This window comes from Cornus florida, unplaced genomic scaffold, assembly GCF_030987335.1.
Source record: "Cornus florida cultivar Cherokee Brave unplaced genomic scaffold, ASM3098733v1 CherokeeBrave_3.0.0_Hap2_Chr04, whole genome shotgun sequence".
NCBI lineage: Eukaryota > Viridiplantae > Streptophyta > Magnoliopsida > Cornales > Cornaceae > Cornus > Cornus florida.
Window position 1 is genome coordinate 90,011,736 of NW_026775574.1, and position 17,933 is coordinate 90,029,668.

General features: G+C 34.2%; 1 protein-coding gene and 1 long non-coding RNA gene across 7 annotated transcripts; one reads left to right on the top strand and one right to left on the bottom strand.

The window, feature by feature from the left end:
- The first annotated feature begins 4,667 nt into the window (after positions 1-4,667).
- Positions 4,668-10,518, top strand: LOC132303853 (uncharacterized). Of its 6 annotated transcripts, none has more exons than XR_009481384.1 (4): positions 4,679-6,039; positions 6,827-6,935; positions 7,029-7,948; positions 8,725-10,518. It is a non-coding gene; the product is annotated as an uncharacterized LOC132303853 (long non-coding RNA). The 6 variants fall into 6 exon arrangements; XR_009481381.1 differs by having other exon boundaries at positions 4,693-6,039; positions 7,029-7,770; positions 7,873-10,518; XR_009481379.1 differs by having other exon boundaries at positions 4,708-6,039; positions 7,029-8,790; positions 10,199-10,518.
- A 966-nt stretch (positions 10,519-11,484) lies between these two features.
- LOC132303852 (adenine/guanine permease AZG2) lies at positions 11,485-13,248 on the bottom strand. Its single transcript, XM_059801301.1, has one exon. The coding sequence runs from the start codon at positions 13,246-13,248 to the stop codon at positions 11,623-11,625; it is 1,626 nt and encodes a 541-aa protein (XP_059657284.1). The 3' UTR covers positions 11,485-11,622.
- Between the last annotated feature and the right edge of the window lie 4,685 nt (positions 13,249-17,933).

The following is a 17,933-nucleotide window of genomic DNA, read 5'->3' on the forward strand; positions in this document are numbered from 1 at the left end:
CAGAGTGTTGGATGTTATTTCTGATAAACTAGGTATAAAGGACAACGAGAAGAAAATATACAAACTTGCTGAGGGAGAGGATAGATAGACATTCTAACATTATCAAGTGAATCAAAATTGAGAATCTAAAGGTTTTAGTGAAAGATGATACATTAGAGAATTGTCGAAAACCTAATTTGAGAAGCTGTTGAATGAAAATCATATAGCCTACTCTAGGGTTCTTAGAGACATAATATGATGGATTTTCGATAAGAAAGAAGTTACTAATAGATATATTGATGTTCTAAAGAATAGGTATGACCGTATGATGAGACAACGACCAAACTAGAACAGTTAAGGAAGAAACAAGTGCATTCCTCATTATTCTAGGTTTACATCAAGGATTGACCTTAAGCTCATATCTTTTTGCCTTGGTTATGAATGAACTAACAAAACAAATTCAAGATGAGGTTTTCATGTAGTATGCTGATGATATCATTTTAATTTAAAAATTAGAACAGGGAAAAGTGATAAATTGGAGGTTTGGAGAGAAGTTATAGAATCAAGAGGGTTTGAGGTACGTAAGACTAAAACTGACTACATGGAACGTTACTATAGTAAAACTAGAAATGAAAGTAGGGATGTAGCCTCGAGAGTCAAGAGGTACCAAAAAGCAAACATTGTTTCACCTAAGCTCAACTATACACAGAGAGGGAAAAATTGAAGATGATATTATTTATAGGATAAAGCTAGATGGATGAAATGGAGGAGTGCTTGTGGCATCTTTTTTGATCTGCATATGCCTCTAAAAAATTTATAAAACAATTGCTATACAAACTTTATTGGACGGATTTTGGGTGACCAAAAAATATCATATTCATAAAATGTGTTGCAGAAATATTAATGTTGAGATGGATGTGTCGTAAGATAAAAAATAAAATGAAATGAACACATTAGATGTTTGAAGTGGTACAGATTGGGAGATGAATGAGAGAGAACTAATTAAAATGGTTTGGCCATGTCCAGTGAAGGCCAATAACTACACGGTGAGCATATTTTTATTTGATGTTATGGCTTTAGATCGAGCGTAATGATGAAAAAACTCCAATGATATTTGGTCACAGAAGTTTTGCAAATAAATAAATAATGATAATGATAATAATAATAATAATAATAATATATACCAAAATGTTAAAAAATATATATATATTAGGGTATAATACTAAAATAAAATAAAAAATCAGTTGGGGCATTGCCCCCACCGAGTTATCTATCAGTAGGTCCGTGCCTGTACCTTCTACTATAACATCATATACCTTTTCCATATATAATTATAAATTAAAATAGGAGTAAAAAAAAAAGAAAAGTAAATTGGATGATTAAACAGTTTAAAAGCCAACTATCAACATTATTCAAATGACAGTTTTTGTGTAATCCTATTTTATTCAGTGTCTCTCTCTCATTTTATACTTTTCTTTTGCCACACCAGCATCCTTTATTTTTCTCTCTCCATATCTAATATGCCCAATCTCTTCAGAGCAACTGTGTGTGTGTATATATATATATATATATTTGGTGTCTTAACTATATCTACTTCAATCATGGATATTAAGAACCAAAAATTGTTTTGGAAACATTGAATTTACTGGGAACCTCGTTTTGAGGATTCTTTCATCTCTTTATATGTAAATAAATCCTTGCTTCTTGTATTGTTCTAAAATATATCCATTTTCCTAGTTTTCTGCAAACGTTTATATTACCATTGATTATTAAGGGAAGAAAAGTTGATTTAGCTTTGATTTGGAACCAAACACTTTCTTGGTGGGACCACTCCAATCTTTTCTATCGTCTTGTCTTCTGAACAGTTGGGAATGTTGATGACCTACCCTGGAATTGCATTTGGATGATTGTAATCATTTAGCGGTATTAGTTCATTAATGACTGGTTGTAGTCCCTGCATGTCTCTCACTGGTGCACCAGTGAGCTCATTTTCAGGATACTTCCTTCTAGTTGATGCAATCAGATATCCTTTGCTCTTGTATTTAACCTTTTTTCACATCCCTTTAATACTCTGCAGGACTTGCCAACAAGCTTGCCATCAATTTAAATCAAGGGTAGGAAAAAGAATGGATACAAAGATTGTACTCTTTCGAGATCCAGTTTCAAGATTGTGGCCAGTCCTCTGCCATGAGAAATATGGTGTCGAAGTTCTGGCATGCGGGTGGGTAGGATTTAGCAAAGCAAACAACATTCAACCGGGTGATCAATGTACTCGAGTGCAGTCGGTATTGTTAGGAAGTAAGATGAATTTTAATCCCGTCAAATTTCATTTCCCATTTAGTATATCAGTATTTCAGTATTTTGGACAAAAAGAAACGAGAATGTAAAACCGAAATCTATATGAAGATGGCGCTCATGTCATGAGAGTTTTGTAGCCAGAATGGATCCGTTTTACTTTGTGGGCCCAATTTTCAAATTTTGTGTTTTCTATTCATGTCTTTATTATCTTCACTTCCCTCTGATCAGTGACTGGAATTACTCATGTTCCTCAGGTGTATTCATTCTTCTTCCATCACATATGTACGTTAACAAAGTGTCCCTTTTATCTGCTTCTGTAGATTATAAACTGTTGAGAAAATAATTTTTTAACTCATACCACCAGACAACATTGTTTGATCTCAAACGAGCATTGCTTTCATTGATTTTTCTTACCATCTTTTTTGTCAGATTGTAAAGCACGCATTGTATCACTCAGTTCTCGCGGAAGGCTTTCTTACCCTTTCAAGGTACAAATTTATGTGTCTTTGCTAGAGCTCAAGTCCGGATCTCTCTCCTCCTAAACCTTAATCAATTAGGTTCTTGAAAATTACACGGTGGGCTGGTGGGCGATCCCTGCCATTCCAAGTGCACCAGAAAGCACCAGTGCAGTGTACAGAATCCTTTTATGGTTCAAAAAAACACTTTTTTGAACGATATGAATCATTCTGGCCACGGTCATTTTGTTATTCATCTTTGATTTTCTTAGTGTCACAATGACACCAAACTGATGGTTGGTGTTAGAATCTTGTTATATTGAGGAGGAGATTTAACTGAGGAGGAGGTGTTTTGAGGGATGGTGTTTAATTTGATTGATTTTTTGTCTCAAAGAGTAGGGGCACTTTGCCTACAGAATTTTTCCAACAACATAGTGCACACACATACAATGATAGAAATGTGTGTGGGGATGAAATGTGCTGCCTTCGGCTAGGTGGTTTTAACTCTCATAGTAGCTGGTGCAACCATTGCCATTGCATCAAACATACAACATTTTGAACAACACCTTGAGCCTGTTTGTGCACATCCTGAAATTTAGAAATAAAAATTTTAAAAATCCACATCCTGTGCTTGAATCCGGGTGAAATATCCCGACCTTCCCTGAAGTTTGTCCAAATTTCTTTAACCACTCTTGACGTTAGTCAGAGTTGACCTCAAGCCAGGAGTGTCGGGTTAGTCAAGAGTTAAGCTCAAGTCAAAAGTGTCAAGTTATTTTGATAATAGTTTAAGCACCAACTCAAGTCAAGAGTGTCAGGTTATTTTGATAATAAATTAAGTACGAAGATATTTGGACAAATCTTAGATGTCGGGTATTTCACTAAAATTTTAATGTGCCAACAACCTAAGCCTGGCCCCTTGAGGCCCAGCCCAGCACGGAGTGGGTATGTTTTGCATCATCACCCATAGGAAGCTTTGCGTAATTCATACGAACTTCATGGTTATTTGCCCGGGTAAAATTTTTTTAAAAATATTGAGTACGGTAAAAAAAAATTTGTTATATGTAATTACAGTCAATATACTGGTATTCACATACATTATTTCAAATATATAAGCTAAATGGATTAATATAACAAGTAATTTTGAGAATAACTTTAAAATTAGATAACTCCGGTTTTTTCTTTTTAATAGTCAACACGTAGTATGTGCTTAAAAAAAAAAAAAACACGTGCTATCAAGTTTTAATAAGACCATTAGGTGTACTTTTTTTTTTCCCCCATAAATGTTCATATTCTAGTTTCAAATCTCCCACTTTTCCCTTTATAATTTGTAATTATAGATTTTCATTTTGTCGCATACTTGTAGTCAATTTTAATTTTCTCTAAAAAGTTTTAATTTATTCTTTAAGATAGATATGTTAACTTTTATTTAAAAATATTTGAATAAATTTCTTTCACTTTTATTTAAAAACATTATTAACTTCTCTGTTAACTAAGGAAATGAAATGATTAGGTGAATCACCAGTTATCTTATTATAATTGCAAAACTTTTTTAAATTTTAAATTTCGTAATTTTAGTATTATCTTCTTATATAAAAGGCGTTTATTTTATTTTAAAAAATAATTTTCTGTGCAACAAGCCAAGCACTTAAAGTAGACTTAGGTGACAGGCTTGCAATGGCTCCAGTAGGTGAACAACAGGATTTATTTACTTAACTTTTGTAATTTATTGAAGGGAATTTGATGCCTTCTTATTAAGTTAAGACATACTCTCCGTACAAGTTTTATTTATTTCTTTTTGTCATCACGTGCATTAATTAAGTCAATGGCTGGTGGGAATTTGGGAATGGTGGAGGAGAGAGAGAGGTGTTTGGTTTTCAGATTATTTGATCTTCAATGGATGCCTTCGGTTGGGTCTTCAATGGGAATCCGTCTCTCAGTTGGTTGGAGGCAGTAAGAGGAGGAAGAGAGAGAACGAAGAAAGGACAGATGAGAGAGAGAGGAATTGGAGGAAGAAAAAAGAGAAAAAAAAATGTTGAATTGACTCCGTTTGAAGACAGCGTTAGTGTTTTTGGGTCTTATTTTTAAATGATGATGTGGCAGCTCTTCAACCGTTGGATGGAATACTCACGGATGCTCTGAGAGGGTTTTTAACTGAGAGGAGCCGGATCCCACTGCCCAATGCTTGCCCACCCGTAACCTTTTGCGTAACGGTTCATTGCAAAACGTCTTTTATGCTTTCCACGGACGAAGACTGAAAAAGCCAAACTTTACTCTTTGATACACGCGTCTCTACTCCATCACTTTCGGCGATTCTCCCTCATCCCTATTTTACCCACATCAACTATCAAACCCTATCTTATATTGATTTCTCCATATAGATCTGCCTCCATCTTCATCTTCTTCCTCCATATTCAGAAGAACAGAAGTACTTATGAACGCCCTAAATCAATCCAATCTCCCCTTGGGTCAAAGAGTTCAAATTCTCAAGCGCAGCTCCAGTAAGTGTGGCCCTTTCTCAAGTTACTGCTGATCAAAGAGTTGAACCAAGCAATGATAATGATTATATCAAAAGCCCTAATACCAATTGTTTCTTCATTATCACCGCCTTTCTTCAAGCAAAAATCATCAACTTTTGTTTCCATACTTTTTCGATTTGTGATTGAAATTTGGACTCTTTTGAACCAAGGATGATTGGATTGATTTTGGGTTTTCGTAAGGAGATGAAAAAGAACTCTGAAAATAGTGCACAACATCATTTTCTTAAGGTTATGTATACTTTTGTTTTTATATAGTCTTTCTTTTATTATTATTATTATTATTATTATTATTATTATTATTATTTTCTATTTCCCACTATCATTTTTATTTTACAAAACAAAATGAAAATTGTAACGTTATTTATTATCAGAGTGGATGTCTGTGATCATGTGCATGTTAATGCTTTATTGTTTTGTTTAGGGAGGATGTATGTGATCATTTGCATATAATGTTTTATTCTATTGTTTACTTTTTATGTTCTTTAAAGAAAAAATAGCATCAAATGCTTAAGAAGATTTTGTCAATAGGTTTATACCATCTATGGAATTCCTGTCAGTCAGGAGAGCCAGTTGTGAGGCTTAAAGGATTTTAAAAATCATATAGAACTTGAGCTACAGACATGTTTGTTTGAATTCGAATGCCCGTGTAGGAAAGGTTTTGCAGGCTCCAAATCATGAAGAAGTGGATAGGAAATTTGTTTATCTGACTCCAATGTCATTGCATTGCACTTGGATTGTTGTTGCTGGTGCTGGCTTACTAACAAACAAAGGTGTGGTTCCTATATTAGGTGAATTAAATGACTTAATATAGAAATCTTAAATTTTTTTTATTCGATTCATTATGTTTTATTTGTTCCTACTGTTGTTAATACTACTTTCTATCTATTTTCTGGTCTTCGTTTTACTCTCTCATTCACAACTCCATTGAATTTTTGCATCATCACAATTTATTAGAGACTTAGATATTAGGATGCTACTAGAAGAAGACCAAAATTATAGTATTATTATATAATTATCTCAAAACTGTATGATTTGAATTGTTGGACCTTGATATTAATTTCTGGGCCCTTTCACGAAAAGTTTTTGCTTTTGGAGTAATTGGTGGTATCAAAGCATTGGTTCTGAGAGGTCTTAGGTTCAAGTCTTCATCTCTGCATTTCTGGGAGCTTAATATACATTTTTGCGCTCAATCTCTTACAGCTTAAGCCTTAGAAGTAATTGGCAGTTTAGTAGAAATATTTTTCCAAGAATGAGATAATTTATCCCATTCATTGGGTAACTGATAATTATCAACACTGAGAAAACCATTCAGGCAGCATGTTAATAATGGTAAGGAGTGCATCAGCTCTCTTAAAGTAGCAAAATTACTAGTTTATGATGATGTAGGAATCCAAACAACAATTAGTTATGCCTTCCATGAATATTTGAAATTTCTCGTCTTGAGGCATAATTATATTCGAGTTCCTCTAGGCAAATCATGGTACTTTAGCCATTAACCTCGTTTTCATTATCCTTTTTTGAACTGAAACAGACCCTAAAGTTGATTGTTTTGATTAGGTATTGTTCAGACCCCAATTTCAAGGCGCCAAGGTTGATATCTGGTCTGCTGGGGTCACCTTACTCTACCTGATGGTTGAAGAATGCCCTTTGTTGGCAACCCCGAACAGTGAGGACACTTGCTCTTTACTGAAGTACATTTGATGCACCATGATTTTATTCTTGCTATCCATCTTGCCAACCTTGTTACTGTTGTTGGCAGGAACATAAAGGAAATTGCATAGTTGCAAGGCAGTGAAGATCTTTGGGAAGTGGCCAAGCTACGTAACTGTGAATCCTCATCACCTTTTGCTGGAGAGTACTGTTTTGTCACAGGACCTCTTTGATATACGAACCAAACACTAAAAGGCCAGATTTCCTTAAGGCTGTACCAAGACCACTCTTCCTTCTAAGCGTGTGCTCTTAACCGTGGATTAAACAAATTCTTTGCTGGAGGTCGTAACCCCTTTTAACTGAAATTATAAAATAAATAAATAAATTCTGAATTTGATTAAAGAGAACGTGCAAAGATTCAAAAGATAATACATCTAGCGTACACTGCGATATCATGTTGCTCTATGCCTCTATACTGTCATATAAAGTCTTAACATGGCTGGTCTTTCATGTAAAATAGAATGATATTTCTTCTTATCATTGGATATAATGCATACCTACTACATATACATACATACTTATATATCCTTTTGTCTCACTATTTCTGTGATTAGTATTGTTCAACATTATCAAACGGAGAATGGCGATGCATGTGGCTAATAAACTATTACAGATATAGTACCACTTGCTTTTTTTATTATTATTATATGCTTCTGTATATATATATATATGTATGTATATATTTGGTACTAATAGCTTGGTCATGTGGTTGTAGATCAGAGTATATCAACAATAAGAATAGAACTCGTGACTTCACGACATTTTGACAATATAATTTGTGCATTTTGGAGGTATGTAATTTTGTTTTTGATATTATTAAAGCTGCCTACTAGCTGCTTGTATATATATATATATATATATTTGGTACTAATAGCTTGGTCATGTGGCTGTAGATGAGAGTATATCAACAATAAGAATAGAGCTCGTGACTTCACGACATTTTTACAATATAATTTGTGCATTTTGGAGGTATGTAATTTTGTTTTTGAAATTATTAAAGCTGCCTACTAGCTAGCTTTGGTCTACTTTAGAGAACTCAGAAAATAGTGCACAGTAGCATTTTCTTATGGTTTTATATGCTTGTTTGTTTTTATAGAATCTATTTTTCTTTTTCTTTTTCTTTTTTTTGTCACCCTATTATATTCTTTACAAAACAAAGCGAAAATTGTGAAGTGTATTATAATCAGAGAGGATGTATGTGATCATTTGCATGCTAATGTTTTATTGCATTGTTTAGGGGGTATTTATGTGATCATTTTCATACTAATGTTTAATTTTATCGTTTACTTTTATGTTCTTTAAAGAAAAAATAGTGAGAAATAAGAAAGAGAAAATCATCCAGCAACTTATACTGTTGGTTCTGATTCTGCATCAAATGTTTAAATACATTTTGTCAATAGGTTTTATACCATCTATGGAGTTCCTTTCAGTCAGGAGAGCCAGTTGTGAGACAAAAGGATTTTAAAAATCGTGCAGTACTTGAGCTACAAACATGTTTGTTTGAATTTAAATACTGGTGCAGGAAAGGTTTTGCAGGCTCCAAATCATGAAGCAGTGAGTCGTCCAGTTTCTAAGAGAGAACACTTCCCCTCTTGAAAAGTGGATAGAAAATTTGTTTATTGCTGTTGCTGGTGCTGGCTTACTAACAAACAAAGTTGTGTTTCCTATATTAGGGTGAATTAAATGACTTCATATAAAAAACTTAATTTTTTTTTTTTATTTATCATTTTTTTTTTTGCTCCTAGGGGATGGAAAGCACAGGAAATTAAGAAGCTCCGTGTGTTGGAAACAAGGGCTTCCAAGCTCCAGAGGTAAGAAATTGTAATCGTTTTCACTTCAGTTGAAATACTATTTCCTATCTATTCTCAGGTCTTCATTTTTTTTTTTTACTCTCATTCAGAACTCCATCGAGTTGTTGCTTCATCATTTTTTGAAGGCTCAGGTATTAAGATGTTACTAGAAGAACGACAATATTATATTTAGATGGAGCATAATGATGAAAAAAACTCCTACAATGATATTTGGTCACAGAAGTTCTGCAAATCAATATTAAAATAATTAGAATACATCCATTTTACTCTGTTAAGTTAAGATGGATTACAATTTAAAGGAACCAAACACCTATACCTTCTAACTATAAACATCATATACCCTTTCCATTAATAATTATAAACTATAATATAAGAGTAAAAAAATAAATTGGATGATTAAACATTTTAAAAGCCAACTATCAACATTGTTCAAAAGACAGTTTTTGGGTAATCCTATTTATTCAGATTCTCTCCTCATTCTATACTTACCTATCTTTTTGTCACATCAGCATCTTATTTTTCTCTCTCCACGTCTAATATGTCTAATCTCTTCAAACCAACTAAACTCTTAACCATCTCTTCTAACGTTTTTAGATTGAAAAATAATTTATATATACATTTGTAAGTAAAACAAGAATTAAGAATGTAGAAAAGAAAAAAAAAAAAAAAAATGGAGTTGGACCACACACACAAAAAAAAAAAAAAAAAAAAAAAAGGATTCTTGAGACACTAAACTAACCATAACATTTTTTTTTTGATAAGTAACCATAACATTAAGAATGCAGAAAAGAGAAAAAAAAATAAAAATAAAAAATTTGGTGTCTTAACGATATCTACTGGAGGATGAAATTAAATCCTGTGGTTTCTTTATCCACATGATAAATCATGATGGTACGATCCTCATGGATCCACACCCAAAATTGTGTTGGAAACTTTAAATTTACTGGGAACCAGGTTTTGTGAATTCTTTAATCTCCTTATATGTAAATAAATCCTTGCTTGGTGTATGGTTCTAAAATATATTCATTTTCCTACTTTTCTGCAAATGGTTATAATACCGTCGAGTTATGAGGGAAGAAAAGTTGATTTAGCTATGATTTAGAACCAAGCAATTTCTTGGTCGGACCACTCCAATCTTTTCTATTGTCTTGTCTCCTGAACAGTTGGGAATGTTGATGACCTACCCTGGAAATCACAGTTGAATGATTGTAATCATCTTGCCGTGCTACTTCATTTCCTCTTGTAGAAGTTCTTGCTTAAAGACTGGTTGTAGTCCCTGTATATATCTTGCTGTTGCACCACTGACCACTGGCACATTTTGGGGATTCTTTCTTCCTTCTAGTTGATGCAATCGGATATCCCTTGTTTTTGTATTAAACCTTTTTCACATCCCTGTAACACTCTGCAGGAGTTGCCAACAAGCTTGCCATCAGTTTCATTCAAGGGTAGGACAAGAACGGATAGGAAGCTTGTACTCCTTCGCGATCCAGCTTCAAGATTGTGGCCAGTCGTCTACCATGAGATACTTAGCAAAGCAAACGACCATCAACCAGGAGATCAATGTGTTTTTGCGGTTAGTATACCAGTAGTTCAGTATTTTGGACAAAATGTATTGAGAATGAAAAACCAGAATTGTATATTGTTTGTGACCAGAGTTTTGTGGCCTTTTCGGGAATGAATCCTTTTACATGTGTGCAAGTATATTATTATGTTGCCTTTCATTAGCTATCTGCTACGCGTAATCTCAATTTTAGACTTTTTTCTCCTAAAATGGTATGACTTTGTCTGCCCTTCTGCTTGTGTTGGGAGGATAGAAAATCCTGCTATTAAGTCCAGAAAGTTCCAGAAACTAAGATGAGGAGAGATGGGACAAAATGGTTTGTTCATTTTCTATAAAAACTTGCCTGCCATTTTTCCGTTGGAAGAACGGAACCAGATCATCAGGTGTTATTCAGTTCAAAACCCTTCAACCGCCAGTCGGTTCACTGTCCCCAGGGCTTCGCATTCCTAACCAGAGGGCCACACAGTCCCATTTTCATGGGATGAAGTTTCGAATCCACGATTAACTGCCTGGTGAGTGAACTGGGGATAAAGGTGGCCGATCGAGTTGGCTTCTGCAAATAGGATTTTGGTTGATCTTTTGAGTTATTGTTTGGACCATGAGATGGAAGATCAAGGTCATAATCAGTTAACTTTAACTGATGTTTGGTGTTAGAATCTTGATAGATTGAGGAGGAGAATAATTCATTGTGAATCTGTGATGATAAGATTCGTTTATTTGATGTTTGGTTTGTGGGGGGCGTAGGTGGAGAAAGATTGGGTTTAAAATGTCTAAAGGATAGTGTGTGTGTGTGTGTGTGTGTGTGTGTTTTTTTTCCTTCTAAAAAGATTAAAGGGTACTTTGTCTACATAATTTTTCAACCAAGATAATGTGCTTTATTTGTCTCCTAAAAGACAATCAATATGACTCAAGATTTAAAGAGGATAATTTTATTCTAACCGGTTTTTCAAGCCCGTGTCGTGTGGGGTTTTTTACCCCTTTGATACCGTGGATGATAGGATTATACTCACCGACTTGATAAATAGGTCTAAACAGAATTATTCATTTTTAAAATGTCTAGTTGAGATTTGATCCATTACCAATAGTTCCACAAGTGGCCAGAAGGGGCATACGTGCACACACACCTCTGTGTGTGTGTGTGTCTGTATGGAATATGCTAACTCTCATGGTAGCTGGTGCATCTATTTCCATTACATCAAACATACGACATTCTGAACAAAAAGGAGTTCTAGTTACATTATAACAGCACCTACTGAACTCTACATAGATACTCAAATTATTTCAACAATTTGTTCTGGAGCTGCTGTAGCTGACACTTGATTTTGTTTCCCAACCATTTTTTTCATCTTGATCAGCCACCCCACAACATAATCACACAAACCAAGTGCAATGTAGAGCCCTATCCCACCGATGATTCCGTTCGATATCGAATAAGTCAGTGGCATGAGAAGCATTGTAACAAAACCAGGCACTGCCTCCTTCATATTGCTCCATTCTATATCCTTGACCACCTTCATCATCATCACCCCAACCATGACTAGAGATGGGCCTATGGCCCATGGTGGCACACTAGTCAGCAGAGGAGTGAAAAACAGTGACAAAAAGAAATATGCACCGACGATCACAGCCGTTAATCCTGTCCGGCCCCCTTCCCTGATCCCCGCCGTTGATTCGATGTACGTGGCGATCGGTGAAACCCCGAGCGCGGACCCCACAACCGTAGAGGATGCATCCACCATGTAGGCTACATATTCCCCTTCGAAACCTCCTTGGTCATTCACAAACCCTCCAATTTCTGCCATGGTGTACAATGTGCCTGTGGTAGCTAACACATCAACATATAGCAAGGTCACTAGGGCCACCCAAACCTCACTTCTATTGAAGTTAGTGAAGCTGATAGCCCCAGCAGTGGACTTGATTTTGTGGAAATCTACCACTTTCTTGAAATACTTGTAGTTTGTGTCACCAAGTGGAGTGTTAGGAAATGAGGTCACAGCAGTGCCCCTAATCCATGAAATTAATGTCACAAAAACCATACCATATATCATACTACCCTTGATCTCTTTCATTAGCCCATAACTCATAATTAGGAATCCGACCGAGCCGAGCCAAAACGTCGGGCTTTCCATCTTCCTGCCGTGGCACTCTCCGGTGACCGGATCGGTACTCGCACAAGCCGTGACGGTCACCAACGTGGCCGGATCAGGGCCCACTAGGCCTAGACCTTGGTGGGCCTGCAGGCCCACGAAGGCTATGAAAAGCCCGATACCGGCAGCACAAGCCAGCCGGACCGAATTAGGTATGAGCCTAGCCAGCTTTGCACGAAGCCCGAAAACGGCGATTGCAAGGAAAGCACAGCCTTCTACCAAGACCACGGCTAGAGCCGTCTGGTACGACATGGGCCCAGACCCATGGAAGCCCACTAAGTTGTAGGCCAAGTAAGCATTTGGGCCCATACCGGGGGCCAATGCCAAAGGCAAATTGGCCAAAATACCCATAGCAAATGACCCAATCATAGACGACAAGGCAGTGGCCACAATGAGGTCACTCTTGATTTTGGAGAGGCAGTTCTGGTACCCGGCATTAGGTTTCAGCATGCAGTCTGGACCTGCTGCCGTCTGGTTAGCCGGCACCGAGCAGTCGGACACCGAGCACGTCCCACCGGAGTCCGCCAAGATGGTGGCGTTGACGGTGATGATGTAGGCCATGGTCAGAAATGTGGCCGTGCCGGCACGGAGTTCCCTAGTGAAACAGCTCTTCCTTGCTTCCAACTTGAAATACTTGCCAACCAGGCTCTTCGACACCGCTTCGTTTAAGCTTCCCTCCATCTTCTTCCACAGCTTGCCTGGTCTTGTGCACAACCCAGTTCCCATTCTCGCACAGAGCTCACCTGCCATCTATCTCGATCTCTCTATGTGTGTGTGGATGTGTGTGTGTTTCAGAGCTGGCTTTATATGCATTAATGAATGGAGTTGTTTGGTGCTTTTGTGGATAAATGTGCTTTCATGCGGACTGACGACAGACTCAATATTTAGGTGTTACAAAACAAAAAGTGTTTCTTTTATGTTTAATTAATGAAAATTTGTTAGTGTTGGGGTGGGAGGGTATGAATGTATTGATTATAGCAATCTTGGAATTGATAAAGAGGCCACCTCCTTATCTGGCTTACCATATACGTATGTGTATGCAATACTATGTATAACATATAATAAGATTATGTTTGGCTACTCACATTGGAAGACTTGTTCCTTACAAGTCAAATAATAATTTGACACCTTATGCGATATCTTCTTTATCTTTTAAAATAGATGGTTGAGACGATGAACAAATAAATAAAATAAAAAATAATATTAATAATAATTTGACACCTTATGCGATATCTTGTCTATCTTTTAAAATAGATGGTTGAGATGAAGAAAAAATAAATAAAATAAAAAATAATATTAATAATAATTTGACACCTTATGCGATATTTTCTCTATCTTTTAAAATAGATGGTTGAGGCGAAAATTTAAGACCAGACCTTACAAAAAAATGTAATTGAGGTATATATATATATATTTTTCACCGTAGTAAAAAAGAAAAAAAAAAATCAGCATTGAAAAATCTTAAGACCCCATGTAACAGTAAAATAAAGTTTGGTGAAAAAATCATATTAGCCATATATGTTGGTGAAAAAGCCATATTATTCATATTGTTTTGACTTTTAATGTGGACTAGTTTTTCAATTCTGTACTCATGACAAATTTAGTACTCCTTGCTTAAATTGACCTTTTGTGTGGATCCATTGTGAAATCCGTTTTACTCAAAAAAATAATAATAATAAAATAAAAAATAAAAAATAAAATAAAAGAAAAAAAGAAAAAGAAAAAAAAGACGTATGATGGTAATAAGGTTATTATGACTGTTAAATCATTTTCTAGAAATAATTCTGTAAATAAAAACTCACTTCTTCAATGAGTTTACATAGTTGTTCATGTATCAAATATAATGGGACCTATTTTAAAATATAAAGTATATAATTAGGAGTATATAAAAAAATAGCACGTCTCTTTTCTTCAAGAGCAATGATAGAAAGTCTGACAGTTAGATACATTCCACTAATTTTATGTGAATAAGGGTTGATTTTATCATAACATCATCAACATTTACTCACATAAATAAGTCGGACTTGTTTGACTTTTGGACTCCAAATCATTATCATTTCTCCAAATAAGAGTCAAAGTTCGCATCAAAATCTATGATTTTTAGGGGTATCTTTGTTGGCTCTTAAAATTCCAATCTATGTATATATATAAAGTCATATATATCAAATTATGTATTTATATATATATATATATATATATCAAGAGACACAATCTGATTTATATATATATCATAAATACATAATTTGATATATATGACTTTATATATATACATAGATTGGAATTATATATATATGTCTACTTTAATAAGCATTTGTTAATTGGTATAATGATCAAAGCCAACAATTTGTCTTGAACTCTGTAAACATTGCATAACACTGCAGGATTAGGGTTTAGAAATTAATGAACCAGGTGGCACAAGAGGTTTGATTAGGAGGAGATTTAGGGATGTGAGAGAAATTGCTACGGTTGAGAAAGAGAGACAGATGAGAGAATTTGTGCGGGAGAGAGTTGCAGATAAGGAAAGAGACATACAGAGCAGAGAAATTGTTGCAACAAGAAATAGAAGTCATGTCATCCATAGGTTGAGAGTCCATAAATAAAAGTCTTCAATAATATCATTTTCTAAACATAAAAATGGATTAATTAATAACACGAACGCAAAAATAAAAGATAGATATATTGAAGTAGATTTCACATAATCACACGGTAACAGGGTCTTTTCCACCTCTTTGAAGTGCATTTTAGTCGGTTCAACTAAATTTTCTAACCAAAAGTGCCAATTTTTGTATGCAAAAAGCCAAAAAGGGGCAAACCTCAGTGGGACACGTTGCAAAAAAAGTGCAAGTCTTAGGTTTATCTGCAATTACATCAAACACAGGGTTGGTTATTGTAGTTTATCCTAATAATTTTCTTTCATGTTATTAAGTTGGTTCACGAGGTTGATCTTGATACAATGATAAAATAATATTGTGATTTGAAAATCACAAGTTCAAAATCGAAAACAATTTTAATATTTTATTATTATTATTATTATGTCGGTTAATATTGTAGTACTTTGTGGTTGGTTGGTTTTTTTTTTAATTTATTTTTTTAAGAATAAATTAATTTTAACTCAAGAGTGGGGGGATCTTTTATTTTTTTTTTCAATGAGTTGGTATACGTCATTGTAAATGAACCTTTGACTCGTTGTAAAAGGGGCAATAATAACGTTCAAATATTTACAATTTATTATGATGGAATTGAGTTTGCATGTCCAATGAGCTCCACTAAAAATGTTCCCTTTTTTTGTTTCTTGGCCTAACCCACTAAACATGTATTGGTTGCTCACAAACCCCAAATGTCCAATTCCAAATCTTTGAACAAATCCCAAATTCATCTAAATATTACAATTTATAAAAAGTTGGTCTCTTCAACCTTGACAAAAGGACCCGTGCCGTACCGGGTTGTAGCCCACTATCCTTGCTTACTTGTAGTAAATGCTCCATTTCTATTTAAAAGTTCTCATTTCACCTAACACAACTAAGTTTTTTTTTGGGTAGGTTTTAGCATCCATTTGGAAGAAAGATAGACCAGAAGTGTCCCGTCATAAATTTTATTTCTTTGTCTAATTGGTAGAGCGCTCATCTTCTCCAAACAGAATATGCTGTGTTTAGATGGATGACAAAAGGACCTGTGTTATACTGGGTTGTAGCATTATTTAAGAATGATCGGCTCACTTAAGATATTGAGAGAAAAATTGGAAATTAGAGGATTTTAAGCCGAGGAGTGAAATAGAATTCTTTACCGAACACTGTTGACTATCAAGGTACAAGGAATATAAAGTTGTCGGGATCCAATCCTTCATATTTTGCATATATTGACAAATCATAAGTGTTCAATCTTACCTCACAACTAAAGAGGCAAGCATTATTAATTTTTAAAAAAAAAAAAAAAAAGATTCTCGTACCAAACAACAATCCTTCCAATGAAAGTAGGGATGAAGATTTATTTGAAATTGATTAGTAGGGGAATTAATTTAATCTACTATATATAAATATATATGTGCTCTTGGTGGGTTTGAGCCTAGTCATCAATCAAAATCATGGGAAAATAAAGCTGATTCTTAGGTGTACGTAGTACTCACCTTTAGTTTAGTTAAAATTGATTTAAGGAATATTATATATTATATATGTGTATATTTTGCATATAATATTTAGTGGTCGGTTTGAATTGAGGGTCACTCACTTTATAGTAGCTTTTTCTTTTCATTAATTTATACACTTTAGAAGTGGTCCCCACGTGTAGTTATTGTTGTTCTCAAACAGCAAATGAATCTGTTAAACAATTGTTAGTAATTAACGGTCCCTAATATAGTAATATATCTCTACTTGCATCGTTAGGACATTGAAGGGATAAAAAAATAATAATAAAAAAAATAATTTAAAATTATTCAATTGACAAATTAAATTCTCTTTCAAGACAATTTTTAATTACATATATTATACATTGATGGTGAAATATATATACATGTACACATATATTTAATTAGGAACTAATATATATATATATATAATTGAATGAAGGCATACATGTGACACAATAAATAAGGAGTCTGCTGTGGGCAGAGCTAATTAAGGTCCAGAAGGGGCACGTGCTCCTTCTCACTTTGCTCTAACCTACTATACATAGGTACATATTTTTGGTATATACATATATTTACATGGTAATTTTAAATAGTGTCTCCCCTCAAATTTTTAAATTCTTCTAATTTCCTTTTAAAAAAACGAAAAAAAGTTAAATATATTCCTTCTTCAAGTATACAATATATTTTTTCTTTTCTAATTTTTGTTTCTTTTTCAAAAAAATTCTTTTTTCACTTATGTATAATTATATATATATTTATTTTTTAAAACTTATTTCTTTTTATCGATGACATTTGTGATTGTATTTAATTAAAATATATATTTTTTGCCTAATTGGGTACTCACACATGCTTCCACGGAGACTTGACACCTCTCTTTGAAAAGTAAGGGCATAGTACCGTTAGATCACTGGTCTGTTAATTATTTAATTAAAATATATATATATTTATTTAATTAAAATATTATTAATTAATATTTTGATTCTTATATTTGTAACTATATTTTTTTTTAAGTATTTATTTAACATATTATTTTAGAAACTATTTTTTTCTTATTTGTCTTTTTTATTTAAAAAAATTATACTTTCTATTTGTCATATTTATTATTATTTATTTTTTAACAACTGCATCATGCCTCCTCTAAAATAAAATTTTGGCTCTGCCTACCCATATACAGTAGTATGTTTCACATATATTACGTTAAATTAATGTTTACATATAAAAATTTGCAATGCGCCACTAAGATGCCAAAAAACGCATGGTGCACGCAGCAATGTTCTTAGAAATGTTCCTCTATCTATAGTCTTAAAAGCCA

Coding starts and splice junctions, on each gene's coding strand:
- LOC132303852 (XM_059801301.1), bottom strand. CDS start 13,248: ATGGCAGGTGAGCTCTGTGCGAGAATGGGAACTGGGTTGTGCACAAGA.